This window comes from Palaemon carinicauda, chromosome 39 (assembly GCF_036898095.1).
Source record: "Palaemon carinicauda isolate YSFRI2023 chromosome 39, ASM3689809v2, whole genome shotgun sequence".
NCBI classification, from domain to species: domain Eukaryota; kingdom Metazoa; phylum Arthropoda; class Malacostraca; order Decapoda; family Palaemonidae; genus Palaemon; species Palaemon carinicauda.
The window spans coordinates 23407414-23427082 of NC_090763.1; the positions used below are offsets into that span (position 1 = coordinate 23407414).

Genomic DNA, 19669 nt, shown 5'->3' on the forward strand with positions numbered 1-19669 from the left:
ATTTGTGTTCTAAATTTACAGCATATAAGGTTGGCCGTAACTCATTTTGGCTTATTATTGTATGAATTCGTTGCAAATCTACGGGAGCATGCACTGTTTTACTTAATTCGGCCGTGTGTTTCATAGGAAAATCTATTGTCTCACAATTATCTGATAAAACATTAAATTGATTATTCAATACTATTGATGTTGACATAAATGACCTTGACCCAACATCACTCTCTTCCCCTCTAGAGTTAACTATGTGGTATTTGCTTTGCTCTGCACATTCTGAAAATTAGGCTGACTTTGCGAGGTCTGGTTTGACGGCCCAGGCTCAGCGATATTTGAAGAAGTGTTTGTTTGTTTCGGACTCTGAACTGCATTGACATTTTGTTGTTTCTTCTTATTGTTAAAATGAGGATTTTTCTTTTTATTTCCATATGGAACTGACTGTGGAATTGACTGTGTATTTCTAGGATATTGTTGTGTCTTACGCGCGTAACTATAAGAATGTGATGCTGTGTTGTGAACTGAGCAAAATTTCGTTCTACAGTCTGCGCTTATGTGACCTTGACGTTTGCAGTTGTAACACGTCACTCCCGCTACTGGACTGTTAATTACGTTCACTGTTTGTGGTTTTGTTTCATTCTTAGCAAAAACTTGAGTTAACACGGGATCGAGATCTGGACACTTGGACATGTGTTTCTTTATCTGTTTATAGACATCCAATTCCGTACTTGCAGGCATTAACTTCTTATCAAAGCACCGCACTAAAGCTTCAGGCAACATAAGTGTCATGCAAGTTAAATACATTAATCGTAAAAAATCTTTCACGGAGATATTATCGTTAGTAACCCAAGTGGAATTACCTAAAATGTCCTGATATTCGTTAAGCCTATCAGCTATGAGAGCTGCTCTCTCAACAACATTAAGCCGATTCATAGTGGCTTGATTAAGTGTATTTCGTAACGTTAACACTACATCCAAAGCTTCCTCACCCCCATAGATCGCGCGTAACCTAACTTTGAAATCATCCCAAGTAACTGCTTCTTGAAATGAAACACCTCTTAAATACGCACTCGCATCCCCCTTAGAAAAATCTATAAAACTTTTAGCTTCTTGTAATTGTACAAAAGGATCTACGATTTGTTTGGCATTTAAATGGGCATCAACGGATGAAATCCATGACTCCACATTTTGTGGCAAGAACCCGTTGACACGACCTTGAAAAGGAAGGATTGCTGACCTGGCATTTACAAGCGTCACAATTGGAGGAGGATTAGCTTGGCCTACACCACTAGGTCCAGGGGTAGGGCTGACAGGAGGAGCCATGACTGCTGTATTTTTTTTTTTTTCTATCTCTTTGACCCCTTTCAATCCTATCAAAATATCTATATGAGTACAGACGCCTACTGCGTAAACGCATATGTATAATAAAATTCCCCCAACAATGTTACTAATCCCAAAACATTTCCCCCCAAGAGTTTCTGAAAGAAAAAGGAATTAGCACAAAGAAAGAAAAATTCTAAATGAGAATTCGGAGTTTCTTATAACAAAGTTTAGGAATTCACTCACCCCAGTAATAATTGACTAACGACTTGTGATAACTACACTTCACTGCCCAAACTGAAATGAATACAAAATCTCTGTACTTAGCTTATATATGAAGTCGACACGTCCTCTCTCTCTCTCTCTCTCTCTTGATGTTTTGTTAGCGATGTCTCGTTCTAGTTTCTTGTTGAATGTAGTTCTTCCTGGATATGTCTTGCAATTGTTGAACGCCAGTCCTTGGGTTTCCTAGGATGTTGATTGAAGATTCAAGTTGTATACTAACATATGTTGATGTTAGCTTTTCCGTTGGACTTAATCAAAATTGTAGATTCTTGTAGATAATGTTGAGTTCTTGAAGATCTTTATCAGGTTTTACAGCTTTTATTGTCTTGAAGATCTTTCTCTGGTTTTACAGCTTTTATGTTGAAGTCTTGAAGATATTTCTCTGGTTTTACAGCTATTTATTTTGAAGTCTTGAAGATATTTCTCTAATTCTTAGAGTTTAACCGCTGTCTTAGAGTTTAATCGCTGCCACCATTTATTGGTGTGCTACTGTCTTAAGCACACATTTGAGTATGAGTTGTTTTCAGATGTATTTAAATGGATTAACTGAATACATCTTAATGGTTTTTAAGTTTTATTCTATAAAACAACAGAGTTAAACATCTCCATCACTGGAGGAAGCTGTGTTGGTCCACATGACCAATTCTGGTGAAGTTTAGATATGAACTGAATAAATTATCGATATCACAGATATCGTATGCTTGCTTTAACTTAGCCACGTGACGGAATCGGAAGACACCTGCATCCGGTGACGTCACAAACTTTCACACGAGGAGACAATGTGTTGACGTTAAGAAAGAATGTCAATTTGCCGAGGTTTGCATTATACATCCTGTTTATAATTTGAATGACTACAGCAAATCCCAGGGTTAGCTCTTCCAACCAACATGACATATTACGTCATTTGTTTTAAACATGTAATATTACTATTCTAATCATTACATATGTAGCTACTGAGGGCAGATCTGCTGCCTCATAGTGAAGATGTTAACATCAGAATAAATCTGTTGGTGTAGAGGTGACTGAGTCAACTCCTCGGTTCACACCGCGTTATTCCTAACCAGGAATCAAACATGAAACCTAGTACTGTATTGCACTGATCTCAATTGCTCACGCCAAGGATGCAGTTTAAGGATGAATTTTGGCGAGTTTGAAAGAGATGCTGTGTACACAATCACTCTATTCTGCACTTTTTTTTCCATCGGGAATAGAGGGTTTTACATGTTATGGTGAAAATTTTCTTTTGCTTTTCCTTTTTGTTAAAATTCTTCAATTTGAGAATGAATAGCATATGAATTCCAAAGAAGCATTGTAATAATACTTCATTTTATTTCAGATTCTTTTATTAATTCTCCAAATAGCATGGATAGACTAATCTACTGAATTTTTTATCAGTTTTATATTTTTGTATCTTTACTCTACTTGTTTACCTTTATTTACATGGTTGTATTCTTGCTTTGTAGTGGCTCCAAATGAATTTGTTGTGAAGTCCCAGCACAATGAACACAAGTGTCCTAAGCCCGGCTGCTTAAAGAGTTTTCGGAAAGAAAATCTTTTACAGGTGAAGATGCTTACATACAGTAGATTCATATTTTAGTATACATGTATTTACTTGCGTGAACTCCAAATAAGTTGGCATAATTTTTCTTGATCTAGTCATGGTAATTAAAATTATTTTGTGTCAAAGTTTTTAAAGGTACTGTATTTGACTTCTTAGAATGAAAGAAAATTAATTTACTGTATCTGGTTGCAAAAAGATAGTTTAGAAGATTTTATTTCAATCTGTATGTACTTGCAGATGCACATCAAGCACTACCACCCAGATATATTGAAAAAAGGCAGCAGTGTGGCACCAAATGTGGCTGATTTGGCATATGCGCGAACTGTAGGAGACCACCTAGATATGACTGTCTCCCCCACTCATGCTTCCTTATCTGTCGAGAAAACTGTTAAAATGGAAGCTTCTATGAGGAAGTCTTCTCGGGGCTTGTTTGGTAGTCCCAGTGAAAATCGAACTAAGACCACAGATAAAAAAAGTCATTTTCCAAGTGGTTCAGTTTCTTCTGCATCTACAGCCAAGTCTGCAAGAGAGACAAAGAAAAAGGAAACCATCAAAACTATTGAACCAATAAAGGTACTGTATTGAAAAGTATTTTTTAATATTCTTAAACCTGGAAATACTCATGATTGTCCTATCTTTGCAATGGTAAGGTTGATTTTTAATAAATTGAATAATCTTCAGTCACTTTACTGTATTTAAAATGTATCTTTTTTTACTTTAGCACTTGTCAAATGAAAAATTTAGTTCTGTCTGCAGTTGTTAGGTGGAGCTAAGAAAAATAATTTCCTTTCACAGATACAGGTAAACAACTGCATAGGAAAAACACTTTTTAGTACCTAAAATATGATTTTTTGGTGTAAATCAAATATAGCTTGCTCACTGACTAGTTTTCAGAACTTTTAACAAAGCTTAGCACATTTACTACTTTTCTTTCTTATTTTGAATACAGTACACAACTTGACAAGATAATAGATGTTTCATCCTCTTTGCCCTAAAACTTAATCTTTCATTCTCTTTTGAGCTAGAAACCTCATGCTGCTTTGCATAACTAAGGCTGAATGCAAAAATTAAGATTCAGCTGCTTGATTAAGCTGAGACTATGGTTAATATTTTGTTAATTTATTATTGCAGGGGAAGCCAGCCTCTGATGAAGACCTTGACATTAAACAGGAAGTGGATGACTATGTTGATGACCTTGCAGAGGAGGAAGACACTCCAGTCATTGGATTTCAAGGGGAGGATCCTGATTATTTTCCTGGTGAGGCTGAACTTCTGAAGAAAAAGGAGAAGAAAGAAAAGAAGAAAACAAAGAGTGATATAAAAACCAAGAAGAGAAAATCAGGTTAGTCTCCTTGTTTTTACCTTGAATAACCCAGTATTAACTGTACAGGGCTATGAAAATGCAGGAATTTATGAGCTTATTAACACCCTGCATAACAGAGTTCAAGATACTTTCCTGTGGGTGCTATTTTACGCACCAACCTGCAGCGATTTTGACTTATTGTCAAATATTTTGTTTTTAAGAGTTTTCACTACAAAATATGAAAATATTTGTTTATAATCTTCTTTCTCTTCATCTGTTACCCATTTTTGTATGGGCTTATCATCTCCAATCACCCTTTTATACATATCGTCTTTGGTAAAAACACCTTGGAAAGGGGTTAGGTTTTAAACCTTTCATGAAAAAGGTGGAGCTGAAAACATCTCTTGAATAAGGGGTCATGTTAAAAAATTCTCTGGGAAAAAGTAGCCTAGCGAATTTCCCTGGAGAAGAAAGGTAGAGTTGAAAATATTCTTTGTAAAGAAATAGGTTTGATAACTTACCTGAAAGAGGTAGTGTTGAAAATGTCCCTTATAAAGAGGTTAAGAATTGTATTGAAACCATCATAGTACAAAGGTTGAATTAAAATATTCCTTGAAAGAGGCTGGTTTGTCACCTATGAAATCAGAGAGTTGAAAATATCCCTTAATTAAAACCTTGAATGGGAAAAGGTCCTCTTCGTTTTCTTTAATCACTCTTCCTGTTAGCCTTCCCCATCTTCTGCCCTATGTATACTTGGAGTCAGAGCAATGACCTTGTGTCATAGCTGCAAGTTTCAGGCCCGTCGAGCTGAAGCTTGGGTCTCTCAGTAGCTGAGAGAGAGAGAGAGAGAGAGAGAGAGAGAGAGAGAGAGAGAGAGAGAGAGAGAGAGAGAGAGAGAGAGTGTGTGTGTGTGTGTGTGTGTGTGTGTGTTTCACAAGGATTTTGGATGTCTCAAAGACTTTCTAGTCCATCCGCAGAGACTCCATTTGCTCTTTGGTAGACCGATTTACTTTAAGCATTTAGAGTTCTTATGATCTTGTCTAACTTATTCTTGAACTTGTTTAGAGAGAGAGTGTTAAAAGGAGTTACAAGGATTTTGGATGTCTCAAATACTTTTTAGTCCATCTGCAGAGACTCCATTTGCTCTTTGGTAGAATGATGTACTTTAAGCATTTAGAGTTCTTATGATCTTGTCTAACTTATTCTTGAACTCGTTTACCATATTACTGTTTACTACATCTGCTAGAAGTCTATACCAAGTATTTGCTATTTTGTATGTAAAGAAATTCCCACATTGAGTGGTGTTGTATCTTTTCAATTCCAGTTTGTATCCGTTACCTCTGGACTGATTTGTGCTAAGCTGAATAGATTGGTGTAATCTACACTTGTTATTCGTTTAAGAATTTTGAATGAGTCTATTAACTGTCCCCTTAGTCATCATGTTTGTAGATCAAATAAGTTCAAATGTTCCATCCTCCGTCTATATCCAAATTGCCTTAGTGTTGGAACTAGTTAGGTGGCCCTAGCTTGTACTGCTTCCAGTTTATCTGAATCCTTCTAAATACTTGGAGCCCAGAGTTGGACTCCATTTTCTAGATGGGGTCTTACTAGTGATGTGTACAGCTGTAGTACAGTGTCCTTGTTTCTGTATTTGAATTGTCAAAAGTTTTTGTGCTTTCTTTTCAGCTTTTATGCTCTGTTTAGTGAACTTCAAATCCTTGCTCATAATAATACAGAGTTCTTCCTCCTGGTCCACACTTTCTATTTCATTACCCAGCTGTGAGTAATCTGATTGTGGATTACTATAACATATGTGCATGACTTTACATTTTCCACAGTTGAAAGGCATTTGCCATTTCTGGACCATTCTCCTAGCTTCCTTAGATCCTCTCTTAAGGCTTTTACGTCTTTTGTGTTCGCAGCAATTATGCCTAGTTTAGTATCGTCGGCAAATTTGGCTATTCTACTAGTTAATCCTAAATCTATGTCTTTAATGTAGATCAGGAATAGTAATGGGCCAAGGACTGATCCTTGAGATACTCTGCTTGTAACAGCTGCCCACTCTGAAGCTTCTCCACTGATTACAACTCTCTGTTTGCTGTTTGTTAGCCAATCTTCAATCCATTCAGCTGGCTTGTCAATGATGCCCAGTGCTCTAATTTTGACCATTAATTTTTTATGAGGAACTTTGTCAAAAGCCTTTTGAAAGTCTAGTTATATGATATCTATTGCCCTGCTTGTCATTAATGCTAACCATGTAGAAAAATTCCAACAGATTTTTCACACATGATCTCTTGTCTAAAACCATGTTAGCTGTCTATCAGAAGATTCTTTTTCTCTAAGTGTTCTACTATAATTGATTCACAAATTTTGCAAGGCTCTGAAGTTATACACACAGGTCTGTAGTTGCCAGGCTCTTCTTTTGGTCCATTCTTGTAGATTGGAGGAACATTGCCTAGTTTCCATTCTTGTGGTGTCTTCCTTTCATTGGCTGTCTTTTGGAACATTTTGTAAGAGTATGGGGTTATCTCTTCTATTTCTATAATCTTTCTTGGATGAATATCATCTGGACCTGGTGCCTTAGACTTACTGAATCCTTTTATTTTCTTTCTGACATCATCCATTGTAAATGTAATTTTTTTTAATGATTGTGCCCCTTCATATTTGATAGCTGGTGAGGGAGGCCCTCCCTCACCAGCTATCAAATATGATTCTTCCCTAGTGATTACGGTTGTGAAATATGCATTCATCAGTTCGGCTTTTTCCAAATCATTTGTTATAAGATTACCCTCTGAGTCTCTTAATGGGCTAATGTTGTTTTTTATGGCTTTCTACTGTTTACTTATGCAAAAAATTCTTTTGGGCTTTTTTACTAGCTGATGCCACTCTTTCCAATTCATTGATCTTCGCATTTCTAACAAGTTTATCTACTTTTCGGCTTAACTTCTTGTGCTCAGAAATTTCATGAATCGAAGGCTGTGGACCCATTGATTTATGTTTCCTGTCTCTTCTTCTTATTGCATTAGTTATTTCTCTGTTGAACCACTTAGGTTGTGGAATTCCATTTGGTAAAATTTTTCTATGTGGTATACATTTAGCCTTTTTTTTTTATATTGTATATTTCTACAAAGGAGTCCCATTGCGTATCTTACAACCATTTGGTAAAATTTTTCTATGCGGTATACATTTAGCCCTTTTTTCTTTATATTGTATACAGTATTTCTACAAAGGAGTCCCATTGCGTTTCTATGTTTCCTGTTTCGTCGTATTCTAAATTTTTGGTGTATTCCTTCAGTTTTATCCAGTTGCTCTATCTGTTGTCTAGCTTTTTTTTTTATAATTTTCCCCTCTTTTAGATGAGGAATATTTCCAAAAGAGAGAGAGAGAGAGAGAGAGAGAGAGAGAGAGAGAGAGAGAGAGAGAGAGAGAGAGAGAGAGAGAGAGAGAGAGAGAGAGAGAGAGAGAGAATTAGTTCTGACTGTAATGCATAGCTACATTTTTTATTAGGATTATACATTACATATATTGTACAGTATATTATGTATTTCTTAAACATAATGTATGTATGATCTTTTTTTAATAATTTTCATTACTGTATTGGAATAACTTTACAAATGATTTAACCCCTAATAGTTTAAATGTGTTAGCTATAAAGTTGTCATGTTCTGCTTTGCCCAATTGGTTTGAAAACGTCGGCCCAAGAGAATAATTATCACGAACCCGCGAGTGTGTGATTTTTTTATTTAATATATTATACGGTTTTTTGTATCGCGAACGACCGAATCCGTAAAGAGCGAACCCACAAATAAGGAGCGCCAATTTATAAACCCGAGTCCTTTAGGTTATACAGTACAGTACTTCCCTCCTCAACCACCCATTTCAGTCCAGAGCTGAAACTTCATAAGTGAAGTGAATTTAACAAGTAAGGATATAATGCTCCTTGCCTGGCTCCCATCTGCCGTAATATGTGGGTTACGACCGGGTGTAGCACGCCAACTTACTATCGGGTTGCCGATCCCGATTCTGCTACTCAACATTTTGCTGTACATATTTTAAGCAATTTTGCAAAAAACATTTTGCTTTTATAAAGATTCAGTGAAAATATACATGTCTTCTGTCTAATTTTATCCTACGTCAATATATATGTACATGTGTATATATAAAGTACAGTATATGGTGTAAACTTGACATAGTTTTTTCCCGATACACATAGACATCTTCAAAAATTTTTTTCAATATACTTTCTTATGAAGGAACAATTCAAGTTAGTTATATGGGGTTTATGATAATTAAGAAATCATAAGAACAGACTTGGGTCATTAAAAATATTTAAAACTTCTGTGCTAGATAGGATTCACGTGAAAACTTATTTATCTAGTGTAGATTAGGCCAGGGCTAGGAATATGCCTTAGTGGGACTCAAAGTTTTATTGCTCAATATTGGGAAAAAGTATTAAAAAATCTAAAGAAACTTTGTATGTACAGTAATTGCAATTATGTAGTTTAGACAGGTTATTTTTCAATCAATGACCCCAGGGCACAAAAGTACAAAAGTAAAGCCACAATAAAGGTCCAAAAGATTTAAATAGGTCTATTTATTCCTGATACTTTAAATTTATATCTGCAAGTTCTCCATTTTTTTTTTTTGTGTAGATTTTGAATAATATCCAGGGATACATCTTTCTTTTTTTTGTTATTGAATGAAAACAATTCTCATGAAAACATTGAAATAGAAAATTAATCTGGGTGCAATTTCACTTTCATCAGATACCATTTTTACATTATTTTTATACTGTATATTCTGTATTCAAAGAAGAAAATATTCCTTTCATAATCTTGTTCCTTAAAACAAATCCAGTTTTTCTTTATAGGGTTTTCAGACCCCTTTTATTGAAGCAATTTACTGTACTGAAATTTTATAACTATAATTTTTATAATCAATCCACTTCCTTCTCTGTGCATCACACCTGTTATTTTACTGGATATTTAACTTTTCAGGAAATTTAAACGCCTCTGAAGGAATATTACCTTACATAACCTCATTATTTTGACTAACAATACATCCTTGTGTATAAGTGACAACATTATTCCAAGTTAAAGCACTTAATTTATAAGATCATCATCAAGATTCTTCTTTATCATCAAGGTTATGGCAGTTTTCTGATTTTCTTTCAAGTGTTAATCCCCAAATGTCTTTCCCTTTAACAGTTCCCTCAGAAAGTATGAGTGAGGACGATGTCCGAGAGTCAAAAGCGGTCACTAAATACAGATACAGCAAACGCAAGGGCCAACCCTCTTCCAAACCTAATATTTCATCTTTAAATGGTAGGATAAATTTTTTAACTATGCTGTAAAGCTGTTGCTTATATTGCCAAAGCTCTTGTGTTGAAAGAATTGTTTTGCAATCACTGGCATTGCTGTAGAAAATGAGGTTTTAATAAAAAAAGAATTATTTTTAACCTCACCTGATATTATTATTGCATTTTTCTCAAAGCATAACTTACACCGACACTACCCCAAAAAACAATAATCTGTTTTCTTCTCTTGAAGAGCAACATTTGGTGGCTAATGGCCATGGACAGTGTGGGTAGTCGCACCTGTAATCTTTAGTCTTGAAGTCAAAACTAATATCCTATCCCCTTGACATTATTAGGCAGTGGAGAGGGTGGACATATATATAAATCAGGGGAATATATAAATAATGGATTTTATTATTAAAATTTAATTTAATTAAGTGATCTTTCCCTGATGTTCATATTGCTGACTCACACACACTTAAGGATGTGGATCATGAAAGAAAGAAATTGGAAATTTACGTTTAAAATAACACTAATTTAGACATCAGACAAGTTCTTCCTTCACACCTTCTTCTGCCCCCTCTTCTCTCTCCCCCCTTCCTTATCCTGTACTAAAACATTCTTCTTTATGCTAACACTGCCCTTCTCATTTGTTTACCTTTAACAGGGTTCTTTGCACCTGTGTAAGCTAAATAACATTTTTCAGCAGCATCATTAACGAAAATAGATGACGAGCTTACGACCGAACCTTTAAGCGATCAGTGCTTACTGCCATCCAAATGCAACCCATCACCAAAATGGACTGTGCTATATGCCTTACTATTGATATAAGAAATGAGATGTTTCCTACTATTGCTTACTTCAGCCAGTGGAGGAATATAAGAATCCAGACTACCAACTCTTATTTATATCTCAGAATCCACTGGATCAAGTGTGTGTTAGGCCATTTGCTGATTGGATTAGGGATTTTCAAGGGTTGTGCTGTAGAAAATTCCAAGGTAGGTAAAGAGCGCAACATTCTAAGAGAGGATCTCGAATCCTTACTGAACATTGCACTAGAACCTCTGGTCAAAACTTGAGGAGTTAGGCTATGACTTAAAAATGGGCATGTTAGGTAAGAATGTTTGATTTGCTTTACAAGTACAGTTAATCCGTCAAGATCCTATGAAGCTCATTACTTATAAGATCAGAGTCTCATTAGAGACTGAAGGCTCGTTTATGGTTTGAGTGGCACTCTCAACATGATCCTCACCTTGATCAACTAATCTATGCATCTCAGGATTCTTTTATGACTGGAACTCTCAATCTGTTCACCTACCATCTGAAAGTATTTCTTCGTAAAGGGAACTGTAAGGCTTTTGTACTTCTTGCAATGACCATCTAAATCACAATACTGTCCTTGGCCAAAGACAGAAAATGAGAATAATAATTTCCCAAATTTAATACCCTTGAACAATCTATACAATAATTACTAACAAATCCAAGAGAAGCCATCACAATCAACATAATTTGAATTTAGAATGGGTAGTGAATGTTGACTTGATTAAGTCAACACATGAAAAATTGAGAATGACAGGTATGACTACCCAAACTGTGGGGGCAACCAGATGTTGTGGTGGTGGGCAAGAGACATGGCCTCTTGAGGGGAAGAATCCGGGAAATGTTTTGGAATTTTATGGTAGTGTTATTTTAAGTCAGGCTTTGAGAACAAAACAATATGTACATCAGAAGAGGTTCATAGAAATAGGTTATGCATCCTGAGTTGCATTATTATTTAAAGTGCATCCTGGGTTCTCTATCAATTAAAGCACAGATTTTGTTCAATTAGAGGCTTTATAAAAACCTTACTTTGCCTTATTTAGAATTTAATCATCGGCAAGTTTTTCCCGGGTAGTACAGTAGCAGCTTTAATGACTGAAGATATTATTTTCTGCTGTAGAGCAAAGTTCTCCTCCTGAAATTATGTTCTTTATGCCATTTGCCATTTCATGCCTACCATATTTTTTGTACAGTTCCTGTATAATAAACTTCTATGCTGTATATAAAGCCTTGTAGCATCCATATACAGTTAGAATCAAAAGAACGCTGACACTTAGGGAAATTTTTCTTCAGAAGTCTCTAGTGTTCCCATGCTATAACAGACAAGGAGTTGCTCTTCTTACTGCTGCTACGAAATGGGAGGAGCCTTCTCCAACCTTAGCGAATCAGAGTAAAGGGCTGTCTTTGTTAGCGAATGCATTGAAATGTTACAAATCAAGCTGGCAGATTTCATTCGGTGTTAGCCTTTGACATCTCGAATATCCACTACAAATACCGAATACACAAACACATATACTGTATATACACACACACACACACATACATATATATATATATATATATATATATATATATATATATATAACGGAATCTATTTTTGGGTGAGATAGCCATGTCGTCCTGATGGAAGGTTCCTAATAGTAGCTTCCTAAGGGATATATGTACTACAGTGATATTCCCAGAGAATTTACCTTTAGCTCTCCAGAATTCTAACTCCTGGCACGAATATCCTTAAAATTTCTCTCAAGGATATCGCATAATATCAGGGGACGTATTCTTGTCACGCCACATAGCAATCTTCACCCCGAATAGCGTTTACGCTTCGAGGGGGAAAGTGGCAAAATTAGAATGGGAGCCGTATCAAGGTTACCCTACTTCCCATACTACTATTGAGTATCAGGATAGCGCCATATCCAAGATGGCGGATATTCCTTGTAGCGTTGAGCATGGTGATACAGATACAGTAGTTTCGGGAGGGATTCTGCGAAGACCTTTTCTATAGAAAAGGAGGGTGGGTCCATCAGGACAACATGGCTATCTCACCCAAAAATATATTATCTGTTTTTTGGGCTCAAGCTATGTCGTCCTGATGGAAGTTTACCAGAGCATTACTGTATCTGTGGATTTTCATCAGTGCCTTAACCTTGGGACAATATTTCTATGGTCATCTGGACCATTTGAGACAAATGACGTTACCGTTATCCGTCATTATCACTAATCATAAACAATGTTAGTGCTTCCTGCCCCTTACAGGGAAGAGTCATTCTAGACAGTAGAAAAGAGGCCTCAAGGTTAGCATATATTGTATGAACAAACATAAGTATTCACTGATTATACAAACGGTGTTACGGTATGTATATACTGTATTGTCGGAACAATATCAGTGTCCATTATATCCATTGTTTGTAAGCATACAATGATATGAGGTTTACTTACATGAGTAAGTCAAAGAACTCTGGCATCTTAAATATGCAAATTACCAGGCGAATTAGGACGCAATTACATTCTAATAGACATTTATTTCTAATAAATGACTAAATGAAATGATAAGTGAAACGAATGTAACATGATAAAGGAATTATACATGCGACGTATACAGAAATTATTTTCCTTTTTACAAGGGAAGAAATGATGAGTGCCACTCTCAGACTGAAGAAAAAAAAAATTAATAAATTTTTCCTTTATAATTTCTGTAAATGTTGTATCCTATCAACATTGTGTACTACGTACACACGGCACGAGTGTTATCTGTATAATTCCACACCTGAGATTTTGAACAGATTTAGTGTCAACATGGTAACACTCATTTAAAGGGTATCACTAAAAGTGCTGACACCTTCTCCCTTTAATTGACAGTCCCAATCAATTAACTGTTCATCGCAGAATTAGACGACAGGTTTTAATACACTAACTGCCGCCACCACATAATGCTTCAGTTTATGGACTTGCTTAGCATAGTGTTTGTAGAACACTGGATGATTTTCATCCAGTTTATGAGCGAAGATGCTCAAAGTCCATATATTGAAAAAAGTTCAGTGATGAAGCAATTTTCCTCGGATCATGACCTGCGGGTGTACTCTCAGGATATGCTCTGCGAATAAAGTAGGTGAGCTTCGCCCTCGGTTGTTTTAGGGATAAGTTTAATCCAGAAGTTTCTCCTTTAAAGAGCTGTCCTCCCCTGAAGTCTGAAGTTCTACGAAGATAGACCTTTAGGCACTCTACAGGACATAGAGAGACATCTTCCTTCAGAGGGCAGATTCTCCAGGGACCCCACCTCTTAGTGGGTAGCTCGTTCTTAGCGAGAAAGGTTGGATCAGGAAAGAGATTCAGTTCTCCCTCTTCTGTGAACTGAATGTGGCCCTCATCTTTAGATAGGGCCAATATTTCACTAACTCTAGCCCCCGAGGCTATAGCGAACAGAAAAATAACCTTTTGGGTTAGATCCTTGAGGGAACAATCTTCGTTGTTCACAGATGAGGCATAATGTAGGACCTTGTTCAAAGACCATGAGATGGGCTTTAGAGGTGCTGCAGGCCTAAGCCTTGCGCATTCCTTCGGAATCTTACTAAAGATTTCATTCGCCAGATCCACTTGAAAGGCATATAGAAGAGGTCTAGTCAAGGCTGAGTTGCACGTAGTTATCGTGTTGGCCGCCAGACCTTGATTATGAAGGTGGACAAAGAAGGACAGACAGAAGTTCATTGAAATTTCTTTCGGTCCTTTTGCTTTTACAAAAGCAACCCAATTTTTCCAAGATGACTCATATTGTCTTCTAGTTGACTTAGACTTGTATTCTTCTAAGAATTCTATATTGCCTTCTGAGATCCCAAATCTTTTCCTAACTGCTAGGGTAAGAAAATCATGAAATGAAGGGTTTGGGCTCTCTGTGATAAATCGAATGCAATTAACTTCTGAACCTTCTAAGATAGTACTGGGTTCAGTACTAGGGCCAGCCTCAGCCTCAGTTCCTTCACTAAAGGGAACCCGGTTGCTCTTGGGCTACTTGGGAGCCAACAGAGCTACTCCTTCCTGGAAGGATCTCAGCATGTTGAGGACCTTCAGCAGGAGATTGGATGGTATGAACCAGAATTCCTGAGTCCATCCCTTCCATACTATAGACATGGTATCTGTTATCTCCACTAGAGGATCCTTGTATGGGGCTACATATCGAGGTAGTTTCTTGATGACGCTCGTGACGAAGAGGTCGATCTGCAGGTCGGGGACTTGTTCCCATCTGGGAGAGAATAGGTCTGCGTCTGTGGACCATTCTAACTCTATCGGCTTGAGCCCGAGTAGAGCATCCACTGTCACATTGCGGATCGATTGTACATGAACTGCTGATAGGTGCCATCCTTTTAGGCAAGGGATGGCTAACATCACCTAAACTATATGTGACGCTCTCTAGCTTTGTCGGTTCCGATGTCGCATTATCACTTCGATTTCTCAGATCAGCCTGAGGAGGTCTGATCTGCATGGAGAGAGTTTCCCCAACCACGACAGGACTAACATGGCCTTGGATAGAAATGACCGAATCCCTTGGATTTTCCTCTGATGGAAGTGAACACCCCAATCTTCCGACTAGGCATCCATGCGGATGATCTTCAATAGTCGGGGTAGTTGCAAGGGCACGGTCTTCAATAGGTTTTTGGCCTTAGGGAAGCGATTAAGGAAAGACCGATATCAGTCCTTTTAGATCTCTTCAAGTGTTTGATGTGTATCTTCTCCAGACTCTTAACGCATCTTTCAGCTGTGGTCTTAGCACTGGGTCTGTCACTATTGCGAACTGGAGAGAGTTCAGAACTCCTCCCTGATAGCATCTTGGAATCCTGACTGATTACCATAGTCTCTTGACCGACTCTGCGATCTCCTTTTACATCCCCAAGGGAAAGGAGAGCTGGTGTGACCACAGGTTTCAATGGTTTTTTAACCATTGAAGCCTTTGAGCTGGAGAGAATCGAGATTTCTTGAAGCTGATCTTGCATCCCCGATGTTCCAGGAACCGACCAGGCATCCATGCGGATGATCTTCAATAGTCAGGGTAGTTGCAAGGGCACGGTCTTCAATAGGTTTTTGGCCTTTAACAATTGTTAGGGGAGCGATTAAGGAAAGACCGATATCGGTCCTTTTAGATCTCTTCGAGCGTTTGATGTGTATCTTCTCCAGACTCTTAACGCATCTTTCAGCTGTGCTCTTAGCACTGGGTCTGTCACTATTGCGAACTGGAGAGAGTTCAGAACTCCTCCCTGTTAGCATCTTGGAATCCTGACTAATTACAATAGTCTCTTGACCGACTCTGCAATCTCCTTTTACATCCCCAAGGGAAAGGAGAGCTGGTGTGACCACAGGTTTCAATGGTTTTTTAACCTTTGAAGCCTTTGAGCTGGAGAGAATCGAGACTTCTTGAAGCTGATCTTGCATTCCCGATGTTCCAGGAACCGGATCACTTCCTTGGATGCTCATAGACCAGCCACTTCGGGTGTTGCCCACACCATCCTTTCGTCCAGGTACTTTGTTACCTGAACCATTTCTAAGCTTGGTTTTTGTGTGACTGTGTCCGCCGATCCCGTGAAGATACTTAGGACTGTGTTTAGTCCGACAAGTATCTTTCCTAGGACATACGTTATCCTCTGTAACTTGAATCCTAGGTAGGAGGAGAGGGGGCGACTGACTGGAAGCTGCCAATAGGCATCTTTCAGGTCTGACAAGACTGTGAACACCCCTTTTTGAAATAGGGTCCTTATGTTCAGAAGGATTAACATTCTGAACTTGCTGTTTTATTTGAATTTGTTGAGTGGCGACAAGTCCAGAATGACTCTGAGTTTTCTTGAGTCCTTCTTGTGAACACCAAACAGCCTTCCCTGGAATTCAATGTACTATACTTTCCTTACCACCTATATGCTCTAGAGCTTAAGGTATACTCTTCCAGGACAGGGTTGGAGTGTAGGAAGAGTTGAGGAAATGATGTTGGAGGCATGTCTATCTTCCATCCTAGTCCCATCTTGATTAGGCCTTGGACCCAAGGATCGAAGGTCCAGGGATCCTGAAGGAACTTCCCTCCTACCAGAAGCATCTCTTTGCTTCGACTGATCAGAAGGTTTACGTCTTCGACCGCCGGCCTGTGGCACCGCGGTCATCGAAACTGTGGGATGTTGTTGAACAGCCCGAGGAAAATTTCTAGACTCTTCCGTCTTCCTTTTAGGTTGGGGACCCACATCCGTGGAAGACTTTCTCTTTGAAGAGATGCCCCACTTCTGGAGAAGTCCTATATTCTCCGTGGTGGCTTTCTTAATCACCTCTCTAACTACCTCGTTTGGAAAGAGGTCTCTACCCCAGATGTTGGAAGATATTAGCTTCCTGGTTTCGTGTTTCCTGTTGCGGCAGCGAACACAAACTCCCTACAGGCTCTCCTAGCCTTGCGGCAGCGAACACAAACTCCCTACAGGCTCTCCTAGCCTTCATAAGGTCTTTTACTAAGGTGGCCATATGCATTTTGGCCAAGACCATGAGCATGTCTGGGGTACTTTGATGGGTTGAACACAACTCTATGCAGTTCTGTAGGGATAGGGAGGCTGCAAGTCTCTCCTTTGTCTCTTGTTCCTTGCACAAAAGAAACTCAGAAAGTTTAGGGAGATTCTCGCTAAACTGTCGTCTAGCGACATCCGCGTCTAGTTTTCCTACTGAAAAGGTTAAATGGACTTCCTTCCAATCCTTCTCCTGCATGGTAAAGGCTGGTGACAGAGGCTTGCACTCCTCAAGTGCAGGACATGGTTTACCTGCCTCCACTGCCTTGGCAACAGATTTGAATGCCTTCCATGTAAAGGGGAATGATATTGAAGCAGGAGTAAGAAAGGTAGGGTGTCTGTTACTTAGTGTGAACACTTTCGACACCGAGTAACCCGCCTTTCTCAGGCTACTTGACAAGATAGCCTGTGCCTTATCATGGTCGAGAATCATGACCTCCTTCAGTTCCGTTTCTTTTCCTGACGTTGGTTCATGCTTCAGTCGAATGAAGCAATTAGGGAAAGCGTCAAAGCTTGGCCAAAACTGGATTTCGTCTAAAGGAACAGCACCCATCTTCTCCGAGATGTAGAGTTTGCCGTCTATAATCGGCATAAGCTCCGCATACCTCCAGGGATTGGTTTTGGAGCATGTCGGAAGGTCTTGGTATCTGGGTGGTTTGTATGACCCTTGGGGAGCGTCAAGTGGAGCTTCACAGAGCTCTATCTTGAATTTCGCTTCCTCCTTTTCGCCTTGTTTGCGAAAGTTTTCGATTAGACCTTTCATATGGGCCAGTAATTGTTCCATTTTGTCTAATAGAGGGGTAGAAGGTGAAGATGTCGATGTCTGGGGGAGGTCACAGCAATTGGCTGGACAGGAAACACAAGTATGTGTCTTTCCTAGTTCCTTTCTAGCTTTACTATCCTAAGCTATAATGATTAAAATATTAATATTAATATTTTACATAAACTGTTTATCATGTGAGATAAACAACTGCATACTCATTTAATTTTCCTCTCTTTACAGGAGGACCTAGTGAAGTGCGATGTCATCTTCTGCAACCACAGGAGTAAGGACTTCTGTGGTCATAAAGGGTGTAGGTCTCATGCCCCCTGCACCATCACTAAAGAAACCCTGTGGTGCTGGGACCCCCAAGGTTGCAACGTATGCTGGACCTTGGTTACCAATGGTTTCGACGACCCCAAGTCAGCGGAGTTGAGGGATGCAGCACGAGCAACGCTGCGTAGATGGGTACGTGGGTTCCAAAAGAACTCTACGGGACCGTACCTTCCTAATGAAAGGATGCACAACTTGCTGTTCCCTAAAGCAGGTATTGAAGCTGTCATACCCCAGGCACTACCTGAAATACCCTGCGTCCAGATTGCCGTAGAGACGGAGGTCAGCGATGCACTACAAGGTATGGACATCCACCTAGAGGAAAGGATGTCTGAAGTGTCCTTGGACACTGAGAAGGATCTTCTCATGGATGATCACTAGGAGGAGTCTACACTACCTCCCGATGAAGATGATATGGTCGAGTCGGAATCCATTTCGTCGGTGCCGGCACTGGAGCCGTTACCCTCAACATCTTCTGCCCCTCCATCAGACGACATGAGACAGGCACTGGCCAGTCTCACGGCTCTAATGGAGAGCATTCGCAAGCAAGGCGAAGCTAGGGAAGCAAAACTTGAGAGAGAGCTCCGTGAAGCTCGACTCTCCGCCTCCCGTGGGTCACACAAGAGACTCAGAGTTCAAGACCTCCCACCCTGCTCCGAAACCAGTCCCTGGAGATATGTGGAGTATATGCCGATCACCAACGGCAAACTCTACATTTCGGAGAAGATGGGAGCCATCCTTATTGAAGACATTCAGTTCTGGCCTAGCTTCAATGCTTACCCAGACTGCTTCATTCGACTGAAGCAGGAGCCAGCGTTGAGGGAAGAGACGGAACCCAAGGAGGTCATGGTATTCGACCATGACAAGGCACAGGCTCTCTTGTTGAGCAGCCTAAAGAGCGTGGGCTATATAAACTCTAAGGTGTCTGCCCTGAGCAAGAAACATCCTACCTTTCTTGCTCCAGCTTCAATAGCCTTCCCTTTTACATCGAAGGCTTTTAGAGCCGTTGTCAAGGCAATAGAGACAGGCAAACCTTGTCCTACACTAGAAGAGTGTAGACCCATATCGTTAGCCCTGCCCATGGAAGATAAGGACTGGAAAGAGGTCCACCTTACCTTCTCAGTTGGGAAGTTGGAGGCAGATATCGCTGGACGACAGTTCAACAAGAATCTCCCAAAGCTGTCAGACTTTCCCTTACGTAGGGAGCAAGAGACAAAAGAAAGACTAGCGGCATCTCTATCCTTACAGAACTGTATGGAGATGTGCGCAGGCTTAAAGAGCACCCCAGTTATGAACATGGTCATGGCCAAGATGCACATATCTACCTTGGTAAAGGACCTGTACAGCTTTATCAAGACCAGGAGAGCATGCAGAGTTCGTGTTTGCGACAGCAACTGTAAAACACGAACCCAGGAAGCTGATAGCTTCCAATATCTGGGGTAAGGATCTCTTCCCAAGTGAAGTGGTCAAGGAGGTAGTT

General features: G+C 39.3%; 2 protein-coding genes across 8 annotated transcripts in view; one reads left to right on the top strand and one right to left on the bottom strand.

Moving 5' to 3' along the window:
* LOC137631078 (PHD finger protein 20-like protein 1) overlaps positions 1 to 19669 on the top strand; it is a 216878-nt gene that overhangs the window by 122742 nt on the left and 74467 nt on the right. For 6 of the 7 annotated variants that reach the window (XM_068362686.1, XM_068362690.1, XM_068362688.1 and 3 more), the window contains 4 exons: positions 3060 to 3157; positions 3395 to 3730; positions 4289 to 4499; positions 9668 to 9784. In XM_068362686.1, coding sequence (XP_068218787.1) covers positions 3060 to 3157; positions 3395 to 3730; positions 4289 to 4499; positions 9668 to 9784 — 762 coding nt within the window. The remainder of the gene's footprint in view (positions 1 to 3059; positions 3158 to 3394; positions 3731 to 4288; positions 4500 to 9667; positions 9785 to 19669) is intronic. The other variant, XM_068362692.1, reaches the window with a different exon arrangement.
* Positions 3457 to 19669, bottom strand: part of LOC137631079 (ionotropic receptor 21a-like) — a 190573-nt gene continuing 174360 nt past the window's right edge. The window contains exon 16 of the transcript XR_011041846.1: positions 3457 to 3677. The gene's annotated coding sequence lies outside the window, so the exon portion shown is untranslated. The remainder of the gene's footprint in view (positions 3678 to 19669) is intronic.